The sequence below is a fragment of the Cygnus atratus genome, chromosome 6 (genome assembly GCF_013377495.2).
Source record: "Cygnus atratus isolate AKBS03 ecotype Queensland, Australia chromosome 6, CAtr_DNAZoo_HiC_assembly, whole genome shotgun sequence".
Lineage (NCBI taxonomy): Eukaryota > Metazoa > Chordata > Aves > Anseriformes > Anatidae > Cygnus > Cygnus atratus.
The window spans coordinates 390664-414565 of record NC_066367.1 but is presented as its reverse complement, the minus strand read 5'-3'; the positions used below and the strand labels follow the sequence as shown (position 1 = coordinate 414565).

Genomic DNA, 23902 nt, shown 5'->3' with positions numbered 1-23902 from the left:
CACCTGGGCAAGTCTGTCTTGTTTTAAAGTGAGATTGCCATGGCATGGCACAGAACATCCATTTGACATCTGTTCGTTTTACAGTATGGTGGCTCTTTCCATCAGAGGGTTCTAAAGGTGCATTCAGGATATTGCTAAGTCATACACTAGAAATACAAGAGAAGGGATGAATGGATATGCCCTGCTCAGTTGGCTTCAACTGTATTTGCCCACACACCAGACTGCTAAAACGTAAGGACCTTGTGTACTTCTGAAAAGCAGACACTTACTGTACCCTGGTAAGAGTGCAAATCAAATCCCTTTCTCACTTAAAACTTACATGGGTAGAGCAAGACAGTCATGCTACAAAGTCTAAAAGCAGTGAGTTCAGTGTTTATTTTTATTCATTTTCTTTGGTGAGTATTTCTGAGAAACAAAAATAAGTTTTATAAATTTAATTACTTTTGCTGAGCTCCACAAACACACTGTTATCAATACAAATATGAGCAGGCCTTGTTAAATAGAACAGAATGGAATACAGTTTCTTCCCAAGTCTCCATCTTTCTTACCTCTGTGCTTGCAAATCATAGTATACTTAAGATTTTGATCCTGCTAGGACTTGAATGAAGCCAAAAGAGCTGTACGTCACATCTGCACACATACTTATTGCTGTAAGTTTTTTTGGTGAAAACAGAACTCAAATTTCTACTTAAGCTGGACATCGCTTCGCTGAAACAAAAATGTACAGAGCCCATGAAGTTTTGGCATAATGTGTTTATTGCTTTGTTTTTAAATTGTTGCATCTCCCCATGTTTTCTCCATGATCAGCATCTAGTACTTCAAGGAAATAAAATTTCTGCCACTGTTTTAATGGTAATGTAAGGCTGAGGCAGACGTTTCAAGTGTTACTAACTACAGTTAGGATGCTCACACATGCAAGTTTTCTAAGACCTTACCACTAGCTTGAGTCCCAAGAGAATGCTACTGTAGTACTGGTACTTGTATAATTTATTCATAGTATTTCAGTTGAAATAGTTCATAAAGTCAGTAGGATAAGCATTCTATTTTATATTTTTATATCTATTTTCTTTTTTTCCCCCTGAGAGATTCACATAAATGTTGGCCTGCAATGTCAGAAAGCTTAATGGAAGTTTCTAAAGTTGGCAGAGGCTTCTGCAGCTGTGATACTCATGTGGGGAGCAAGGAGAGTTGTGATTACCATATTTTCATGCATATAATCCAGAGATTTTCTGGAATACCGTAAGCCTACATTTCAGCAGCAGCAGGGGTTGCATGCTTGTATAGGTAGTACAAGGAGTTTACCATCAGGATCTCTCTTGGAATAATTCCTTTTGCCCTGACCCTTGCTATAGCCTTCATTCACTATGCTGTTGTCCTCTTTGCCCCCTGATTATCCTCATCTGTATCTAAAAACAATGTATATCTGAGGACTTGTTTTCTGTTATCAAGATCTTTAAAAACTAAGAGTTATACATAGTTCAGATCATGCACATACAAGTGCAAACATTCTGTGGATTAAGGGATAAAACTGGTCAAACTCATTGGTTTAAATCCCCCTAAATTCCATAAAATTAATGAAACTATTCAAGCATTAACCAAGTACATCACCAGAAGAGGTGCTGAGATTCTGAACGACAGGGCCTCTAGATAAGAAGCAATTGGAGTGAGGAATGCAAACAGTTTGTCATCTTCTGCAACAATTTAAATCTCTAGTTTTAACAAGAGGAGAATGAATGCAAGGCACTTCCCAGGATAGCCATTCAGCTCTGGCACGTGGCTTTTGGTTTTGATTTAAAGAAATACCAGGAATTGTTCAAACTTCAGGACTTACTGTTGGGCCTATCTTTTTCTATTGTGTGTCTGGTCATGTTTGAAAAAGATTTGGTGTCAGCTGGAATAAACAAAATACTCAAATGAAAATATTCTTGGGATTATGTTGGGGGTGAAGTTTTGCTGAATTTCCACAGAAGCATTTGCTTCTTCATTTCATTGTTATTTCAAATGTCAGGGCTGTAGGAGTAGATGGGCAGGTTTGTTCTATTAACTGCAAGAAGGAAATGTTATCCAGATGTATGCTGAAGGATTTCAGTTTTGTTTACGTTACACCGTAACTGCGGTTTTCATAAGTGATGGTCAGCATGCAAAGAAATAATAGGACTCATTGTGGAAGGAATGGAAATAGTATCTACATTTTAAAACTCTCGTTACAAAAAGCAGATAGTTTACAATCTATGATTTCACTAGGTCTCCTTAAGGTTGACCTTTTCAGCTGTTCCATACCCATGCATTGATGTAGATGGATTTAGTCCAAAGACCAGCAAAGTTAATCAGAATGCACTTTTGTCATTTGAAGAACCATTTAACTTGAGATTATTATAGATACATGTCTGTAAATAGTGCCGCCATTATTTAAGTGAAACAAGTTTTACTGAGTCAAACTCTGTTTATGTATACTTTTTAAAAATATGTTCTTTCAGGAATCCTGAAATGTCTGTTTTCCATTTCATTAGTTTAAAAAATTGAGCAGAGGAGGGGGTGGAACATTGTAAATCCAAGATGTTTGCCCAAACTAGATTACTGTAACAAGTAGAATTTGCTTTGTGCTTACAGGGATAAGTGATCTGAAGGTATTGGTGTGGTGAATAGGGTATATAGTGAACAGAGAGGTGCAGACCTGGTCAAAGCTGTTATTTTGCTCAAAGGGCATATTAAGAATATTTGTTCGGTGTGTCATGAACTCATATAGTTAGTAAGGCCTTTGGAAAAAATGTCTCCTACATAAATAATAGGCTGTTAATACAAAAAATTCAAATTGTATTTATGAAATATATTAGTATTGGAGTTTTTTAAACCTTGAACAATTCTGCCATGAAGTGTTTTGAAAACAAACTTTTCTGTTTAAATAGCCTGGGGATCTGCTAAAGATAAACTTACAAATTATAGAAACCAGCAGAGTTCTGTAGACAAACCTCCTGCCCTGGTCCTCTTGAAGGATTTGGGTTGACCCCAGTTGGAGCTGTAATCTAGCTGAACATGGCATACACTGCTACCTGTCCTCAGTTGCTGTGGGTGTATGCAGTATATATGTGGACGTAAAGATCTGCTACTGACACATCGTAGAAATAAGCAGGGTGGGAAAAGGTCTGTATTTGTTGATAACCATATTTTAGAAATAAATTTAGCTCATTACTTAAAGGAAATCTGATGAGCTTGATGTTTCATACCAAGTGAAGGTGGATATGGGTTAGTGTTTCTAACCAAACATGTGAGAGAAAGTACTTTTAAATGAATAAGGGACTGTAATAGTAACTTTAAGGTGATTAGAGCAGCTGTGTTCAGGGGTTTTTGAACAGCCGTGAGCTTTCAGAAAAGAAGTTTAATTTGTCACTATGTCACGAATATTTAAACAAATTCTCTGAAGCCCGGATATGTTACTTATTCACCAGAAACATCCCCTTTGAGATGATGCCTGGGGGAGCAGATGGAGTAGAGCAGCAAACAGGCAAGGACTGATTCCATGTTGTTACAGTTGCCTGGGAACCATTTGAAACTTGACAGGAAACCTAAAGGACTCAGATGAATACGCAGAAATGTCAGCTTGGTTCTGGGTGCAGAGTTAGCTGATCTGCTGTCACAACTTCCTTTTTACAACTTTCAGGCAGGCTGTTTTTCTTTTTAAGCCTTACATGTCAGGGATCTCTCAGGAGGTAAAGTTTGTAACAACTTCAAGCGTGTAGGGTACCATGAGAGGTTAGAATTTGTCCTCCTCTCCTCTCTTAGGCTTCTCTGAAGTAACCTATTACTAAATATTTTTTTAGATAAACCAAAGATTTGTCCAAAGTGAGATTACATGTAGTAGAACATGTAAGCCTCAGAAAAATAGTCAAGTATGTCTGAACAGACAGAACAAAGGGTTCTGCTTTTCATGTTCTTGAGCATACACAGTTGCTTTCAAGAACAAGGCTTTGTATTTTAGATGTCTGATACCTTTAATGTAGTTTTTATAAGGTTAATTTTTGAAAAAGTCTTATCAACATTAAACTAATAAGGAGAATTGCAAATTAAAAGCTTTGATCAGGTCTGCGACTCTGTTCACTATACTCCCATTTCCGAGGGAAAGCCCAGGAAGGTAACTGCTGTCAGTGACAGCATCTCAGCTAGTGATGACATTAGCAGCACAATTATCTGTGGTTCTGAAGGTACATTACTGAATTCTCTTGATGTCTCAGAATGCTTGTCTGGCATCCAAAATGATGACACAAATTGACTGGGAAGCTACACGGAATATAAAGACATGATGATTCACAGAATTGTTAGAATAGTTGACTTCCCTGTAGTCTCTGTTGTTCTTCCTAAGATCAGGTTTCACCATGGAGGAGAAAGTTCTGTTCTCTCCCACATACACAGGGAAATAAATTTAATGTTGTGAGTTTGTCCTTGCAAACTGTTAGGTATCAATGTAGTATCATTGCATGATAGGAGATTCTTTGTCTCTTGTACTTTTTTTTCTTGACGTTGATAAATGTTCTTAGAAAGGAATTTGTTTATTGGTGAAAAGTCATGAAATACTGGATGATTGCAGTTCTACAGTCTGTGTTGCTTACATGTTGAAAAGATGGATGTTCTTGGTAAGTTTGATTACTGTAAGTTTAGAGAAAGAGAGTTGGGTTTTATCTCCAGCCTTGGGATAACAACATCCAACCCTTTAGAAAAATGAGCTCTATACAGTTTTCTGGACTGAAAAGTGACAGACCTCTCGAGCAGCTGGAGACTTGTAAGCAGTTGAGCTATGTAGCAGTACTGGTAAAAGGGCAGGTGTGTCACCCGAACCAGCAGGTGAGCCAGTATAGCTGTGCTGCATAGATCCAGCTTACATCCAACACTACCCTACATATTTCACTTGTCATCTTGTATTTGTCAAGCATTCTTAGAGCTTTGCTGAACCTCCATTCATCACAGCTGATGATGGGTTTCTTATGACTTTCAGCTGTGTAAGTGCATTTGCATTAGGCTTATGCTGTCAGGAAGGTTGTCCACCTCTCCCTTTGGTGTTTTATTGTATTTCGTTTTCTTGGTTTTCATGCCCCTTTCCAGAAATACATGGGACATGTTTTGCATGTAGAAACAGACCTCAGCTTCAAACATAGAAAGCTATGTTTATTTTGAAGCTAAAATAAAAAGACTAAAAGGTAGAATATCAGAATGTTTGCATTTCTTGGTTAAGGCTGTCGTATGGCCTTGTCTGCCTCAGCATGTCTTTGTCTTTCTCTCAGATGCACTCTCAGGTCAGAATTTGTTACTTGCAGCCATTTGTCTATTATTTTTGGATGTCCAGAAATCACTGACTTTCTCCATTGCATGTATACAACAATTCCAGTTTGTTTTGACTGAAAACGAGTCAATGCGTATGTTGAAAACCTGATGTCTGACACACACACATCTGCCTGTCTTTGAAATTCTGGGAAAAAAATATATTTTTTTAAAAAATGGCAACTTTATTTCATTTTGTTCCTGAATGTTTTTAAGACATGTTAATTTCACAGCAAAACCTTTTAGGATTTCTCTGCTGTTGGAATTCTAGTTTTGTGTGTTTTTGTTGTTTCTGAATAGAGCAGTGTATGTATGTATTTTTTTCTTAATGTTGTAACTAGAATTTCCAACCTGTATTATTACATCTATCTTATCCTGAGTAAGTCACTGCAGAAATCTGGAAAGCAGAAACGCTAGTGATTGAATGGGGATCCTGGCTATCAATAACATAAGTGCACAAGGGAAACAGATTAACAATGTGTTAATCAACTTCTGGTTTAGAATTTCTGAAGTCCTGAATGCTTTGCAATCTGATACTCGTTTGCTGAGGAAGCTTCTCATGAGATTTCTTAAGTTTTTATTTTCTAAAGAAAAGATAAATGTATGTATTCTATAACAATCAACAAAGGCTGTTGTTTTTTGGCAGTAAAACAATTGAGCTCTGCAGTACATAAACATCCCCTAAGGTGAATTTAGTCCAACTACAACAGGACTGTGTCCACAGTGTTGGTCATATGCACAGTCTTTTTTTTTTTTTCTCTGCATTGGTGAGTGTTCTTCCCTAAGAGCATCGTTTTGCTTTTTTGGGGTTATCTCTGCAAATAGGACATTTCCATACCCTTTTTGTACTTAGTCATAATACTACTGAGATGAAGCACAGTTTAGCTTTTAATTCTGTTAATCAAAAATTTCTTAACAGTTAAAGACTATACGATGCAAACAGACTTCAGTAGATTCTGTAGTCTAAAACGTAATCTGCCTGGTTGAGTTCTTGTGCCACAATGTTCTCCACTCAACAGATGTTCTTCTTAATGCCTCTAAGAAGTTTGCACTGTATGGCAAGTTGCCTGGTCCATCTTGTGGTCTTGGCCTTAGTTTGTATTTTCCAGATGCTTCTTGAGGCTTTCAGACCTTTCATAGTACAGGATGACCTAGAAGCCATGTGAAATTCTCATGCTTATGTTTCGAGAGAGTTAGAATACACTAAATATTTCCTTTTACTATTTTGCATGTGAGCAGTTGCCACAAAGATTCTACAATTCTGAGTGGGCGGGGAGAAGATCCACATGATTATGAAAGAAGCAGGGAGGTTTTTGTGAGAATAAGATACAGTCCATGTGGTGGAAATATTTGGTAACTACCAGCTTGAATATAAAGTAGACTGCAGTTTGTGGCCTGCTCTAGCCCCGTTGTCTGTTTGCCAGTTTTTGTTATCATGGAGCCAGCTCAGTTCATGCTTATTGCAGCTTTATCAGTAAATAGCATGCCTGTGCCCATAATCAGGGAATGAATAAACCTTGTTTTTCTTGGGATTTCTCTGCACATCCTGTTCACTTGGGGTGATTTTCACCTAGAATGCCTGCAGTGCATGAAGGGCTATACTCACCCAGGCTGTCTAAACTTCCAACACAGTATTTGTTAACTAGAAGCTCCAAGGCATCTAATGCTTGGGTTGGGAGCGTGGCTTGTGGGCAAACCTTGATCAGCCATAGGGTGGGAGCAGTAGGCATAGGATTAGATGGGCCTTTGGGAAGGGTTCTTGGAGAAGGAGATAAGCAATTTGACTCCTGTGCTGCATCCTAGCTGCTAATTTTGAGACTCTATAAATAATGGCTGTGGCCTGAGTTGTCCAAGGCTAAACTTGCTACTTGAAATGTATTGTGGGAATTGTTCCCAATTGTAAATGGGAAGCTGCAAAGAGATGAGTTACAGGATGGTGGACAGGAGCAGAGTAAATTGTATTAAGTAGAGACGCTAAATTTGTCTGCTGAAGTCAGAGAATGGCCTTCTTTACACAGTGAAAGAGATTAGCTCATCTAGAAAACTTGATCCCATGTGGATTGAGCTGAAGCAAGCATCAGCCTTCTGCTGTGCTGAAGCTAAATCCAGCAGGAATCATGAATAAGAGCCTTTAGTCACTGTGTATTAACAGAACTGTAAATGAGTCATGGCTTACGTTGGTGTACAGGAAACACAGTGGCTGAGGAGTGGAGTTGACCTAAAACAGCAAAATAAGACTTTGGTCATAAATTGGAGCACTTAAGGGGTCTGAATCCACTGCTAGAGACACCATAAAAGGAATGTAGATTGTTCTTACCTCAGGATTTAACTGGACAGCTGGGTCAAGGTAATGTGAATGCTTTTATCACGTAAGCCAGCTTAGTTCCTTTATGTGCAACAGAGCTATCTTCATGTGTTTGTTTTCACAATTACATTTCAAAATATGGTGAATAGACAATCAGTGTTTTACAAACAGAAATTAGCAAAATGACAATGTGATGCGCTAAACAAAGTACACAAGGATGTATTCCAAGAAGCAAAGAAAGGTGCCAGTTAAACATTTTCAGTGCAACAAGTTCTTAATAGTAAATACGTGCTGGAGAGTTTAAAAAGTTTAGAAAGCTGATTGAGAGCAACTATACTGGTTTGGGCACTGATTCTCATGTTTTTTTCAAACTACTATCAGTTTTTTGTTAGTTTTGCTAGTTACAATTAACCAAGTCTTTTTTTGTTTTGTTTTTGTTTTTTGTTTTTGTGGTACTACCTAGTAAAGCTTGTCTGGTATTAAAACAATGTAATCATTAAGTTTCATGTAATTTTATTTATTTTCAGGCAGATTACATGAGAAAGTAAACCATCAACATGATTCCATCAGTAATGTTGTATTTAAAATGCAGTGGGTTGAATGACTATTTGCTGTAAAAGAGTAATGAAGACCATACAACAGTAGGAAACGTTGTGAAATTGAAGTATAGTGTGTCAGAATCATCTGTGGATATAATAGATGATCAATACAGTTTTCTCAAGGAAGTGTTTGTCTTTTTTCAGAATTTTGGTGCACAAGCTTCCTGGTCACATGTACATGGAACAGCAGACCAAAATTATGCTGACAAGATACTAGAACTTTTTACAAATAATGCTGCTTCCTTTTAGCCTGTGACTTTTTTTCATGTATATCACTACTTTCCAAATGTTAAAAAAGCACCAGGCATGTTGAAATGTCAATGTAGCAAGGCCTTACAACAGCCTTGAAGTAGTTAAATATCCTAAGATTTCATAGGTGATATGATTTGTTAAGTTGCATGACTGCAGAACATTTGAGAAAGAAACCTACGGCCAAATTCTGTCAGTTTAGTTAAACTAGTTCTCCAGGTGTGACTGAGGGTAGGATTTAGCTTCAGGCTTACTGGATACCAGTCATTTGGTTGGTCTCTTGAAATTGTTTCCATTAATTGCATGGGCCAGGTAAGGAGAATGTATCAGTATAAAACAGTATCGATGGATATGGTAAGCATTTATATAAGCATGCATTTGCACAGTTACCACGTTTTCTAAGTGATTTTGATAAACCTGCATATTACTGTCTTCCTTTTTTTCCTTCCAGATCAATGCAATCCGATCAATTGTTCCGAACAAAAGCAATAATGAAATAGTTTTAGTGTTACAGCAGTTTGATAACAATGTAGACAAGGCTGTTCAGGCTTTTATGGATGGTGAGTATAGTGTACTTTTTTCACTAAGGCATGAGACATAACTACATGCTAAAGTGTTCACTGCTTGTAGTGGGTCAAAATCTATTTTGTTCTGTTGAAACTCAGATGACTGTGACCTTGCCAGATAACTTTTTTTGTAATTGATCTCGCTGTCTGCATCTTTGTTTCTTCACAATATGAGTTTGACCTGGATGTTTCTGTTCTCTCTGATGTTGCCATTTTTGGGTGCCATTCTTGTTGCCAACCTTCTTTGTTCTGTGTGAAAGCTAATGTTCTTTAAAGTGAATATGTTGGAATATGATTTACTGCTGAAGATAGACTACTAATACAAATTGGGGATGGTTCTGAAGCAGATAACTGGATCCCTAAACCTCTGAACTTGATGCATATGTTGACATTCAAACCTCAAAGTGAATTTTGCAAATAGCCTTGATATTTGTAATGGCTGAGCCAAGTCTCCATTGCACATTTGAGATGCTCTAAATCTGTATCTGGCTTTTGCGTTTTGCACCATGAAACCGTCTCTTGTAAAGGGTCACTTGTATTTAAATAACACTTTTCTGATAACTACGTAATGGCAAGGATTTTGAACATTCCCTGCAGCCTGCAAGAAACTCTTTGCAGGAATTATAGCATAACACCAGGAAATCCTCTTGAAATTCTTGTGTCTGAGGGATGCTTAAAAAGTACTAGAAGTTCAGTAGTCTCAAAAGCCCTGTATATTTTAAAAAGCAAATGGACACTGAGGCTGCGCATACAGCTTGGTGATAGTGAAACTTACAGAATCATTATGGGTATTTCACCAAATTGCTTATCTATTGTAATTCAGGGTAGTTTTGATTTTGGTTTGGATTAATTTACTGAAATGTAGCAGTCAAAAACATTGTGTACTTGGAATCACAAAGATATGCAGAAATCAGGTGCAGGCAAACTGGACTATTCACAAATGCACCAAATCTATATGGTGCCTCTTGATTCAGGCAGTGCTTTTATTTGCTGTGTTAGTATTTACCTAAACGGGTATAAGCAGAAGTTCTGTTCAGCTCCTTTGTAGATATGTTCAAGAAAATATTCTGGTGTTTACCTAGTGTTATAGAAGGTTACTGAGATGTCTTCCTTTTAGGCAAGAAATTTGAGCTTTTTTTTTTTTTCTGAAGCTTATGCTAGTGCTTCAAGTTAGGCACCCGCTTAATTACTTTGTGAAATGAAGAGCATAAAAAGCAGTAGTGTCAAGTGGTCTGTCCACTATGCATAGTGTAATCAGCTAAAACTGGTAAGTAAAAAGGAGAGGCAGCAGTTCTCATTTTGTTCTCCCAACATGAGAAAACTTGCAACAACACATGGAAATGCTGCCCAGGTAGGAGACTAGAAATTGTTCCTGAACATGTTAATTCTTTTTCATAGCTGAGCTGTTGTTGAAATGTTTTATCTTTTCTTTCCCTAGGCAGTGCAACTCAGGTTCTAAAAGAATGGAATATGACAGGGAAAAAGAAGGTAAGATCTTGCTCTTGAGAAACAAAACATTTGGACTACTTATCAGCCATCTGTAGCTAAATGTAGTAGTTTTATTTTGGCCAATACTTTGTCTGCCTTTGCTAACATAGGTGACTTCATCCATGCTTGTATTCAGAATACTTGAAAGCAAATGTGTGCATTATTTCTAATCTTGTTCATCTGTTGCTGTCTCTCTTGCTCAGTGTTCTGAGTTTCTTGGACAGCATGTGTTTGTGGAAGCCAGACTCTAGACAAGTACAGAATGAATCTGAAAACAGCTTAAGTGCACCACAACCACTTCTAATATGCTATTGTATCCTGCAGAGTAACAGCCAGTTAGTGCTAGAGGTTTTTCTGCTAGGTGTAAGAATAATGTATGCATAATAGTCATCAATTAGAGGTCATGTATTAGGGAAGCTCTCAAGTCAGATACTTCAAGTATATGTTTAGGATATACATCCTGAGCTGTGCCAGGAGGCTGTCCTGTGAGTCGCAGTCCTGGAGGCTCCACTTTATGACTTGGAGAACTACAGTATCGGTGGCTAACCTGTCCTCTGGTCACATTATACTTCTGTATTTGGTTTACTTGGCAAGGGCTTGGTAGCAGGGTGGCTGCAGGGGTGGCCTCTGTGAGCAGAGCCCAGCAGCTGCCCCACATCAGATCAGAGCCAGCTCCAGCTGTCTCCAAAAGGGACATGCTGCTGGCCAGAGCTGAGCCAGTGAGTGACGCTGGTTGGGCTTCTGTGAGCAGATTTAAGAAAGGGCGGGGGGCGTGGGAAACTGCTGCACAACAGCAGCTAGGGGAGTGAGAAACAGCCTTGCAGACACCAAGGTCAGTGCAGAAGGAAGGCAGGAGGTGCTCCAGGTCCCTGCAGCCTGTGGAGAAGGCCCCTGGTGGGGCAGGCTGTCCCCCTGCAGCCCATGGGTCCCACATGGAGCAGATCTCCACACTGCAGCTCATAGAGGAGCCCCCAGTGGAGCAGGTGGATGTGGCCTGGAGGAGGCTGTGGCCCATGGAGAGCCCCCGCAGGAGCAGGCCCCAGGCCAGAGCTGCAGCCCGTGGAGAGGAGCCCACACAGGAGCAGGGGGTCTGGGGGGAGCTGCCGCCTGTGGGGGACCCATGCTGGAGCAGTTTGCTCCTGACAGGTGGACCCTGTGTTACAGATCCATGTGGGAGCACTTCTTGAAGAGCTGCTGCCTGTGGTATCCTCCTGCAGGGTAGGATGGCATCTTGTGGGAGGGACCCCACGTGGAGCAGGGGCAGAGAGTGACCATGAAGGAGTGGCGGAGATGAAGTGTCAGGGACTGACCACAGCCCCCATTCCCCTGCACCACTCAGGGGGAAGGTGTAGAAAAGGATTGTATGGGAGAAGGTGGTTTTAGTTTGATTTTTAGTTTCTCACTGTTCTAGTCCACTGGTGATAGGCAATATATTAATCTCCCTGTGCTGAGTCTGTTTTGCCCATGAAAATAATTGGTGAGTGATCTCCCTGTCCTTATCTTAACCCTTGAGCCCTTTCCATCATATTTTCTCTCACTTTTTCTTTGAGGAGGGGAGTTAGAGAGCAGCTATGGTGGAGCTCAGCTGCCCAGCAGGGTAAAGCCACCGTAATTTGACTAGACAGATGCCTTCAGAGATTGTCCGTGTTACTGAGTGGATGTGCCCTTTGTGGTTAGAAACTGTTTGTCCAAGTTGACTGTAAACATTTTGAGCATCATCTTAGCACAGTCTCTGTTACTATTTTGCACTGTAATTGTTCTGTGTAGAAGGAGGAGGAAAAACAGTTTGGGTCTTCAGTTTTTATTTGAAGCCATTCATATTTTCAGCTAAACAGATACAATGTATTATGTAGCACCAATGGGCTGTAAATAGCATTACACCGAATGCCACTTGTATGACATTTTAAGAGTATTGATGATTTTGTTTATATGGACTATTTTATATGTTGAGTTGATAGGAGCTGCACTGTGTAATGTCTGTTCTTGCAATATTTCTCAATTTTAGAACAATAGGAGAAAAAGAAGCAAATCTAAGCAGCACCAGGGCAATAAGGATCCTAAAAATAAGAATGATGGGCCTGAGAAGGCATCTCAAGAGCCCCAGGGAGTATATGGCTGCAATCTGAATGGATGCTCTAAGGACAACTTTTGCAGCGGTTCTGCCAATGAGAAACTGGAAGCTGCTTCTCTTGAGAACAAAGGCTCAAGATTTGTAGCATCAGTGCCGGTCTGTCCAGAAATTACAGGTTAGTTCATCTGGCACAAGACACCTTTTAAATTGGCAAGAGAAAAGCCCATTTACATAAATATCATAGTTTTTTTTTTTATTGCCACAAAGTAGAACATAATGAAAAGAAATCAGAGATGTTTGTGTAAAGTGTATTTATTAATTAAAGTCATACAAGTAGATCCGGGCACAGTAGGCCTTGCAACATGTATCCTTGCAAAAAATGTTTCATTGTTTGTTTTTTAAAGGGAAAAGGTCCAAATTGTAATTAGAGAGGCCCAGCTGATGCAGACTATTATGATATAAATACAGAAGAGTATAGGGTTAGAAAACGTCTTGAGTGTTAGATGGTGACAGAAGTGATCAGGTCCCTTATCTGGGACAATAATTTTTAGGCCATATGGGTCTGATGCATATTACAGAATTTCTTTATTGCCTTGTCCAGACGAGTTCATTTTTTTCTTACCTTCCCTGAATTGACTAGTCACAGTGGATCTCCACTGGCTTTCCCTAATAGGGAAAGGAAGGCCTTAGTATTGAGAGAAGACACTCTGATAGCCTCTAAGTACGTATGTGTTTCTGCGAGGGTCTAGATGCTGATTCTGAAGCTCTGTGGGACGGTAACAAAGAACGTTCTTCCTTGCTGGGCTCCAGTAGATGCAGAGTTATGATTACAGTAATACCAATGAAAACAAACCTTTTCTGAGTGAAAAACTCTGAAAGCTTTTGCTTTTAAGTGTCCTTTTGTAAATCTCATAATTCCTTTAATTGCCGTCAGTACTCATAATGGTGTTTCAGCTCTTCACATTTCAAACTTCTGACACCTAGGGGTGTCAGATTAATGCTGTTGTATTTTCTTCCTATGTCTGAAGCAGTACATAAGACTGCATTAAAAGAACTTTCCTTGAAATCCCTTTTTCCATGATAGCAATACAGCTATTGAAACTCATCTTAAGGCAACGTCCCAAATAGATAATTGTCCTGAAATGAATTCTCTGCTGCTTCCAGAGGACCTTGGGGGTGTCAACCTCTGTACAATTAAATAAACACTCTGTAACACATAGAAGCCAAATTGCAGAACTACTTACCAAGAATTTTGTCCTAAGAACTGGGTGGAAGGTCAGAGAGATACTCCCTACCCTTGCTAAAAACTCATACTTACTTTGGATAGAATATGCCATAAGCAAAAAAATTCTGCATTTCCATAATATTAAAAGTATTCTTACAACTTATTCTGCAACATGTAAACATTTGTTTGCTCTCTTCCTCCATATTATGTGATAATTATATACAATCCATCTGCCATGTCAGATTTCTTAGAGGTGCTTTTTTAAATGACAAATGCATCAATAAAGATGCCTAGATTGAATTGTCCATGCACGTGAAGTGTTTTTTAGGGCGTAACAGACCTGAATGCAAGAACTCACATACCCGTGTTGTCAGTGATCTTTTTCTGTAGCATTGGGGTTGTCTTCCTTCTTTTCCTCTTTGATTTGATGCAGTCCAGATTTATACGTACAAAGAGCAAGAAGAGCCTCAGAATTTTTCTCGTTTTTACAGTTGATAAAGATAATACATATTACCATAACTTTATTTTTTATAAACTTTTAGGCATATGTGAAAACTAGTAACTGACCATTCTATAAACAGAGAATGAAAGATTAGGGAGGTGGAAAGAGAGAACGGAAGGGAAATTGAGAGAAAGAGGTGAAATTTTAATATTTTGGAAGCTTACCTTGCAGAAGTAAAACAAATTCCTGGGAATTTGTGTAGTGTAGATAAGAAAGGAGTTTCTTCAACGCTTTCAGTTATGCTAGAATTCTGGTCTTGCAGCTAGTTTAAGGACAAAAGTAACCTATATATATAGTGAAATGTACACAGAACTAAATAGACTAGAAGGGTGAACGGGATCCCTTGGAGGCCAGAAGCAGTGCCTTCATAGTTTTTGAGCAAATCAAACACTGTGCTAAAGCCATTTGAAATGTTGAAGTGAGTCCAAAGAATACCTGTCTCACATTGCTCCCTTTGGTGTTGTAATCTCCTTTGTTTTGTCATTGTCAGTCATATTTGTTTTCATTCCTTCCCTATCAAGTTAATGTTACTGTCAGCATTTCACTGTTGCTTTCAGACAGCTCACAGCATAGAAGGATCACAGCCAGGTCTCTGCTGACAGCCCGTTATGCTTTCTTCCCCATGAGGAACATGCGGCTGAAGCCTTGCTAATGCCACCTCACAGTCTGTGAGATGAGGTCCTTCAGAGATACAGAATCTTGGCTGTGTGGAAGGGACTTCAGGGACCAGAAAGGAGGAATGCAGAAAAGCTGGTGTTTCCTTCTAATGCCCTAAAAATTACAGGGGAGGATATGTGGTTTTATTACATTTAATTTAGTTCTACCTCTTTCTTGCCATTATTCCATCTTTCTCTGTCTTGAACATCTTCAGTTGCTGCTTTTTGTGTGATATTTTTCTACAGGGAGTCAAGACCTGCTAGAGAATCTTGTTAACTCCCTTTCTTGTACCTTAATGTTCTATTGCAGACAAAGAACATGAACAGCAGAAAGTATCTGTAGAATTAAGCCCAAAGACTATGAATGGAGTAGAACAGCACAAGCCTCTTCAGTCAACAGTTCAACTCCAGAGTAACCTAGGCAGGCCAAAGTCAAAATCTTCCTCAGTTAAATCATCCAATGCTACAACCCAACCTGAAACAAAGCCAGATGATTCAGTCAAAAAAAGAGGTAAAGCAAGTCCATCTGTTCAGTCGTTGTGTACTAAGGTGATCAGAAAGCTGGTGCCTCTAAGAAAAAGGCAAATGTGAAGAAGAGATGTGTTGGAAAGTGAGAGTAAAATTGTTTGAACTGTCGTGGCTATTTTAACAGTTACATGGTTTGGGGGAATGAATATGAACGTACATGTTTAAGAATTGAAGAACACCAAAGAACTATGGAAAATCTGCGCTCATGGACTTCATCTTACTGTGGGCAAAAAACATGTTGAACTACTCATTCTTCCTCATTCAGAAAAGTCAAAAACACCTTTCTGACTTTGTGCTGTTTTTGTTTTCTATTTTAGGGCCAAACATTGAGAAATCAGTAAAGGACTTGCAGCGTTGCACTGTTTCTCTAACTAGATATCGCATGACGATCAAAGAGGAAGTAGATAATTCAGTGAAGAAGATCAAAGCTGCTTTTGCAGAATTACACAGCTGGTAAGTAAATCAGCTTGAGATCCACCAGCACCACCTGAGAATAAGGGGCTCATGCAGGTCACTGTTATTGGTGGTTTTACACTCTGTTTGCATTGGTTGGTTTCATTAAAAAAAAAAAAATAGTGCCATTAAGAAATTCCTCAGCAACCAGACAGTAATACATTCATGTGTGCGTGTTTACATACACAAAGGCAGACAAAACTGCAGTGCTTAGGAAGAAAAAAAACATAGTGGGATTTTTTTCAATGTGATCCATCTTGAGCTAATACTTTTATATTCAGTGATTTATTTTCAGATTTTATATTCATTTTATATTCAGTGGCAGCATAGCTAAGCAAATTAAACTTTTCCAAAAATTCTGTCTGTGGGACTTTTTGTAGTATCTCTTCTTTAAAACTCTTTTGTAGAGGTATTCTCTTGGGATTTTAGAAATCTTATATTTACTATTTATGCTGGCAGCTCTGGCATTTTGTCTGAGTATACTGATAGCTGGGTCTCGTTTGCTGTATAGTTTCCACTTGCCCTCAATTTTTCTGTGCGTGTTAAAAACATAACGTCATATGTCTAATCTTGTTTTCAGACAGTAACAGTTCATTAGATCTTTAAATGATAGTTACTTGGGTTGTGGAATAGGCTTATAGTACTCTATCCTGATTTAAGAATGCATGGGGAGAGGCTATATTATTATATTCAGAACTGAAATTGTTCATTTTCTAAAAGTTCATGTTTTAGCCTGAAAAATACTAAAATGTATTGCCTGGTACTAAAATGTTACTTAAAATGTTACTTAGTAGGAGAGGTTAATGGCAAGGGAGGTGGGGAATGACCTCAAAAGTGTGTGTAAATCCAAATAGACCTAAAATGATGAAAAATAGCCTGAAATTTTTTCGAATAGGCTTCATTTAATTCCTTCTCCTACCAACATTAGTGCCTAAATTGCTGGAGCATAGTATACCAGAAGTTCTAGAATGTAATGGATCTGTGCTCCGAATAGTCAGGCCTCACAAAGCCATTTTGTGCACATAGCACGGCATTACATACAACAAGGAGAGTATAATGTCAAGACATGTTTATGGAAATCTCCACCTGGGCTATGTTGCCTTTTACAGCTCTTTAGTCTAATATTGAAATTTTTCTTTGAATTTATAAAGGGAAAATTTGGTTTGAACAGCAAAATGTGTAACTTAACACCTTTGGTAAAATTAAAAACAGTTCTAGGATATTTAACACGATCTGGTGACACAATCTCTGAAAAAGATGTGAAGAGCTGTCTCTAGTGCTTAATTAACAAAAACTTGCTGCCAGCTGTTGTAAATTCACTGCATTTGAGTAGCAATCACCAGAGTCAATGATACTATACCTTCAGACCTCATTTGGTCAATGCGCTGTGTTCCTGGGCTAGAAGGTTTTATTTGTGTTATTTACAAAGCAGCTTCATTACTTAAAAGTTGAACAAAGCATCACTAGTGGTAGTGGGAGAATAAGGTAATTAAGTGACCGCTCAGTCGCTTGGATTTTTATCCCCTTTATTGAACATGGGAGTTTTACTGTGGCACAGTCAACCTATCTGTCAAGGGAAAATGAAGAAATTCAGCTAAACTGTTCTTCCAATAAGGCAGTAGGCTAAGAGAGTAACCAAAGGGTTGTTAGAGGCTAGGGAGGAGTGCCAGCATGGCAATGATATCCGATCTCTTTTGTGACAGTGATTCTAAAGCTTCTCCCGAGTTCTTGGGGAAACCTGCAACCCCCAGTTACTGCTGGAGTGTGGGCTGGTTGGCGTGTATAACAACAGATCAATGTACAACAGCAACTAAGTGCTTTCTGTGCTCAGAACTGCAGGGATGACTTGAATGGGCTCCATACTGCAAACTGGATGAGAATATAACTAGTTCCTGTTACAGCTGTCACCAACCACCTGAGAAGTTTCAGTGAAGCTGTGCAGTCAAGCTTTAGTCTTGTGTTGCAGCTGAATGCTGAAATGCACACTACCTTTTGTCGTCTCTCTTGGGCTTGTTTTTGGTTTTCTTCATTTTGACAGTAGGATAAAAGCCCCTTTTTGTGACATTTTTGCTTTTAGTACTGACTCCTGTATTTCAGGAGTCAGTAATATTTTTAGATTGTCTATTGAATCTTCATTTTTTATCCTTGACATGGTTTTGCCAGTCACAGATGGTGAAGAATTGCAAAGATGACATGTCTTCCACCTACCTCCAGGTATCACATGGAAGTATTAATATGGAGATAAATGAATACCACATGTGGCCTAAGACATCCTGAAAACTTCAGCAGAGAGAGCCTCAAAAAATTCTCCTTTTAGCAGCAGAAACTGTTGAGTGACAGTTGCCAGTGGAAGTTCCTGTCTCTGTCTCAGTATTTCACAGTTTGACCTGACCAATAGAAGGAAATTACTTGTGAACACACACAGTCAGTACTGTGCTGCTTTTTAAAAAGTCACCTATTTGGCAAAACAGTGCATACTACCTTCCCACAATCTAAAAAAGGAGTGGTAGGGAGCACATGTGCTGTGAACCTCTGTAAGCAGTTGAAAAAAAAATGCAATGCTTGCTTCCCAATTTAGCTTTTTAAAGAAATGGAGCCAAAAAAACAATCCCAGAGAGAAGTTTGTTTAAAAATACTGCAGTGGGCTTTCTCTTTCTTGAAGAGCCTTTCAAGAGTTTCTGCCAACTGCAGTAATTCTATCTGCATGCCCAGAAGTGATAATGACTTGCTTTTAATGCACTGCTTCTTGTGCCAGAAGATATCAAAGCATTTTACAGACCGTGGGCTAGACTGGACAGGTGCCCCACTCTCTCAGACATCTTCTGCAGTATCATGTGCATGTGCTTCTGCTGTGACCTAGTGTCCTCTTAACCCCTGTTCTTGCAGAGCCTGCTATGGCATTGATTTCCCCAAGGCTAAGAGAGCTGGGCAGAGCAACCTGAAGGGGCACTCTTTCCTGGACTACCGTGTGCACCTGAAAGTTATGAGAAACAGTACTAACAGTTCTGCCTGAGTCAGTATTTCTGCTCATTACATCCAGCTGTGGGGCATGGCTATTGGGCATACTTCTGTGTGAGAACATAAACTGCTCCAGTATTGTAATATTTTGCTTGGATGCAAAATCTGTCTGAGCATAGCCATGTCACACAGTAGTGTAGGGCAAGGAAAGGGAGAATACTAAACACTGTTTAAGATGCAGGGGAAGGTCAGTAAAGCTAGGTGAACTCCCTTTTCACTAGTGCATTTAAGGTATTTGTTGCCAAGGTTGAAACCCATGTGCTATAATTGTTCTCACTTTTCTACAGAGGCTGAGTAGTGATCTTAGGGATAAAAAGAGAGCCCCATGAAATCTGAGAGAAATGTGTAAAGCACAAAAGGAGCCACGGTTCCTCATAGCACCTCTTGGCAGCAAATCATTTTCACATATTGGGTGTCCACACAGTCATATGGAGAACTGAAAAGAAACAGCTGCTACTTGCCCATAAAGTCTGCTTCCAACCACAAATGGAAAAATGGAAAGTACCCTGTAGTAGTAGGGGCCAGGTTTAATTAACACTGTGCGCAGAACTGGACAAACAAAGACTAGCTGCCTCTACTCTTTGCATCTTAAACACTTTGGTATGTCCAATGCTTTATAAAAAGCATGAAAACCAGCATACACAGTGAACAAAAAGCACTCGAAAGCTTCAACATACTTGGGGTAAAACATTGACATAATGCTGGTAATGGACTTGTGCTGAATGTTTGGGGAAGATAAAGCAGACTTTCAATTGTTCTCTAATTTGAAATCAAAGCAAAGCAGTGGTTAAATGGCGGAAGGACTCATTTAAAAGAACATATTTGTACCTGTAGTAACTCAGTGCCGGGTGATGAGCAATACTGCCAGTGCTCACAGTTGGAGAGCTGAGTGAACATAGGCATCCCCTTACTGGGATTCCTACTTGGTAAACCGGAAAGACAATAGTTTTCTCTTTCCCGTAGTCCAGATTCAGTGGTACTAAACGCAGAGCTTCCTTTGTTAGAGACGTGATAGATAGAGTATGGTCAGATGTCTGGAAACGCCAGGACTGCTATTGCTTTACACTGAGCAGAGTTCCTGTGCTGCTTCTCTCTGCATTTCCAGGCAGTCCTCATTAGCTTTCTGTCTACGTGTCTGTTTGCCAGCTGACCTTTTGTAGACCTTATGCCTCTAAGGAGCAGATTTACAAATCCTCTTGAGGTTTGTTCTAATATTTGTTTGCCTGTCAGTCACACGATCCAGTCCATAACCTTGTTAGTGCACAGAAAAAGTGTTCTATCAAAAGTTAAGGTTTCCTGGGGCCCAGCGTTGTTTTCAGGTACCTTCAAAGAGCAGCATTTCTGCCTAGGCCGCCAGGCCTTGCCCTTACTTCTAGAGGGTCCAGGAGGACCTAAGCAAACAGCTCTGGTCTCAGGCTGGCTACTTGGCTGCATAGCTGCAACACCAGGAGAGGAGCCTGTGCTTGCTTTCTTCTCGCTGCCTCCAGCAGTTTGGAATTACCCTAGCTGAGTATTAGTGGAAGAAGCAGGTGCATCTCATGAAAATGGGGGGAATTTCGTGAAACAATGAGATGCATAGTTCCCCCTTCTGGCCCCTTTGTCTTTTACAGATACTTGCTTCATTCTCATATTTTTTACTAAGCTTGCAAAGGTGGATTCCAGAGCTTTCTAAAGGTAGATTCCACTGTCTCATAGTCGTCTTTGGTTTTGGAGGCCATGCAGGTAGATCGTTGCTTTTGTATGTTATTTTGAAAGAAAAATAAATATGCCCTTTCTGATTTTAGTGTTGCCAGATTAAGGAGAAATTGTTTATTAAACACACAAAGGGGATAATCTTAAAACTTTTAACAGATCTCAGGAGCAAAGACCCAGACTCTGCTCTCTTTGTGGCCACTTTCCAGGGTGCTTTTGGGAAAGTTACCTCTCCTCTGTATCAGGAGCACTACAACAGGAAGAGCCATGGTCTTCTGCCTTAGTAGAGTGTGTTTAGTCTAACTATAAAACTAGTAAGATTCTCAGATACCACTAAGTAGATCATAACTGAGACTCAGATAAGAAAGAAATCTTTTACAGATTTATGTAAAAGCGTGCAGGATTGTAACAAGCCATGGTGCAACTCATACAATTACTAAAGTTTAGCCAAATCCTAAGGTCTTCATTTGTAAGTAAAATTATGAAGCCTTTTTTCAGGAAAAGGCATATCAGTTTTCAGCTCTAAACAAGTTTTTATGATCAAGTAATAAATTCCTAGTTGTTTGTGAAGAGATCTACCAAGAAAAATGCGAATAGATACTTAACTCTAAGGGCTTTACCCTTAGTCCCCCTGCGTTAGCTGGCTGTTAGAGAGAACAGTGTTAGCAAAGATAGATACAGAGCAAAACATAATAAACTTGAATAATTTAAATAATTAAAAGCCTTTTTTTTTTTTTAGTATTACCAGATGGTGCTCTGTGGAGGGGAAGAACTTCAGTGAAATTGATTTACTCTTTTGTTTATCTGCTTACCATCAGATTGTATTTGCAGTCAGAATGAAAATTCATGTAATCTGTTTTGCTGTGTAAATCCTGTAAAACTCCTGATGAATTTGCATGTAATCTCAGCTTGGATATCGTAGAGACAAGGACAGTACTTACTTGCCTCATACTTTTCTACAACTTGCTTGTGTTGTTGGCAAATCATTAACCAGCTCAACTTTAGGGAGATACAGGGGTCTGTTCCAAAGACAGAGCAAAGTCACTGGAGAACAGTGTTGTATTTTTTTTGAAGCCTAAGCTGTCAGATTCTAATAGTATCCTATGACTGTGTGTTTGCTGCTCCATGTCACGTTCCCTTCCTCATGAGAAAAAGGGCTCAAAATGTATAATGGTATGTCAGTATTTGAGCTTATCACCTGCTGAACCAGAGCCCCAGTGGGTGCTGAGGAAGAAATAGCTTTTTTTTTTTTTTTTTTAACCTCCTGGATGAAACGCTCTGCTTCAGTCCTTCACAGTGCCACAGTTGACTCTTTCTTCCTCAGTCCCCAAAACAACGTTAATTGTCAAACTATGTATATAGTTGTTGTTTTTGAATTTCTTAGTCGTTTAAGAAAAGACTGGTGCTTAGTAAATGCCTCAAGGAGAAAATTGACATTTTTATGGGGCTTAGAAGGATTTTGAAAGGACTAATTTGAATTACACCTTTAACAGTAAACTCTGTGCCATTCGTCTGTGGCTACCCTTGTGAGTGCATGAGCATGTTTGCCTCATTGTCAGCTTGGTCCCTGTCTCTTCAGGACCAATAGGTTTAGCATAATGTCTAGAAGAGGCAACAGCGAAGAAGATTCTGGTCATCGTGAACCCTTCTAATTGTTATCAGTAAGGCTATAAATCTGGCAATCTGAAGCATCTTTTCTGAAGCGGAACTAATAGCTGGTCATATTAGTGGAATCTTGAGGCATTAAACTAGAGAGATTAATTTGTTTCCACTAACATCAGAACAAATTTAGAACAAAATTAGAATTTGATCTGAGCATGAAACTGAAATGAAGCATCTGTCAACATAACTTACCCCTATCATTGTTGTGCTGACACCTTACTGCAGTTTGGTGTTTGCAGCTCTTTTGCTGTGGTATGCTATTGTGACTTCTAACAGCCTATGTAAGCCCAGGCACAATCACTGTCCGTTTGACCAAGAGTAGGGCACTTCGGCTCTTGCCTTCAGAATCTCGTAGTTAAAATGAGTTCTAGTCAGCTGCTATTTTTCCAGGCTCATTTCATATCTTTACAGCACAAGCACTGTTTCTGTCCTGGCCTCATTTGCATGTCATCTATGTTAAGTCTATACTTTGCTATGTTCCTTCGACAAACTTCTCTCCTTCCTGAAGCCCACCTCAAAATCACCTGGATACTAAAATCAAACAGAGCTTAATCCTGTGCTCCAAACTACAGATACTCACCTGTGGTGAGCAATGACACCACAAAGTGAGGATGCTGTTTGTGGATAGAAAGGAATCAGTTTGATTCCTTTCTGTTTGTTAATAATTGACACTTAAATGAGATGAGAAGAAATGTAGCACTTCCTAGACCTGGTTGACTTTTGACATTTCTAAGGAAACATTAACTTCCCATGTTATTCTGTGATACATGGTAGTTTGATTTCCAAGCTGTGAAATGTGGCTGTTTTCTTCCAGATGAGAATTAGTATGTTCCATTCCTTATGTGGAGAGAGATAAGAGTCCATTTCCTCAGCTAGTGTAAGTTAGTGCAGATGCCTTGTCTTCAGAGAAGGACATCCCCATGAAGATCTGTATGTTAAAGAAACTTAAGTTTATTATGTTAACTAGTTTGATACTGACAAAGGTACTGAGCACAGTTTCTTTTTTCTTTAGTTTTTCAATGTCAGTTTGTAGCTACAAGGAAAATGCTGATTTTGTTGCTGTCTGTCAGTCACCACAATCCTGGCCTTTACTACTGCAACATCCAAATGCTTTCCTGAAGGGTACATCAGACACAAACAACACTAGAACATCAGGATTGGAAAATATGAGAAACATTGAACCACTATGACATTATTCTCATTCTAGTACTAAAAGTGTTTTTACTTGGCATCAAAATAAAATGTTAGTGGTCAAGCAGTTTAGTCAGGATCTCTTGATGGAGTAGAGGGAGGACAGTCATAGAATCACCTGGGCCAAAATACAATTCTAATGAGCTCTGCTATTGTGAGCTTGCTGCTTGAATATCTTTTTCCAGCCAAAAGTTCGTATAACCTGCAGTGTACACTAGGGAGGCACTTTTGTAACAGAAATAGCAAAAGCAAAAATGTACAGACTTTTTGAAGGTATTGGGAAGTACTGAATAGTATTTTTAAAAAAATGTGGAGAGTAGAAACAGGTGAGAACTTGCAAGACTCACTTCAGTCACCTGCTGTGAAAGCCAAGGCAGTTTATTATAC

At 39.2% G+C, this 23902-nt stretch overlaps 1 protein-coding gene across 4 annotated transcripts in view; it reads left to right on the top strand.

The window, feature by feature from the left end:
* SPATS2L (spermatogenesis associated serine rich 2 like) overlaps positions 1–23902 on the top strand; it is a 79257-nt gene that overhangs the window by 41816 nt on the left and 13539 nt on the right. For 3 of the 4 annotated variants that reach the window (XM_035537042.2, XM_035537043.2, XM_035537044.2), the window contains exons 4-8: positions 8915–9023; positions 10468–10517; positions 12523–12763; positions 15282–15482; positions 15817–15952. In XM_035537042.2, coding sequence (XP_035392935.1) covers positions 8915–9023; positions 10468–10517; positions 12523–12763; positions 15282–15482; positions 15817–15952 — 737 coding nt within the window. The remainder of the gene's footprint in view (positions 1–8914; positions 9024–10467; positions 10518–12522; positions 12764–15281; positions 15483–15816; positions 15953–23902) is intronic. The other variant, XM_035537045.2, reaches the window with a different exon arrangement.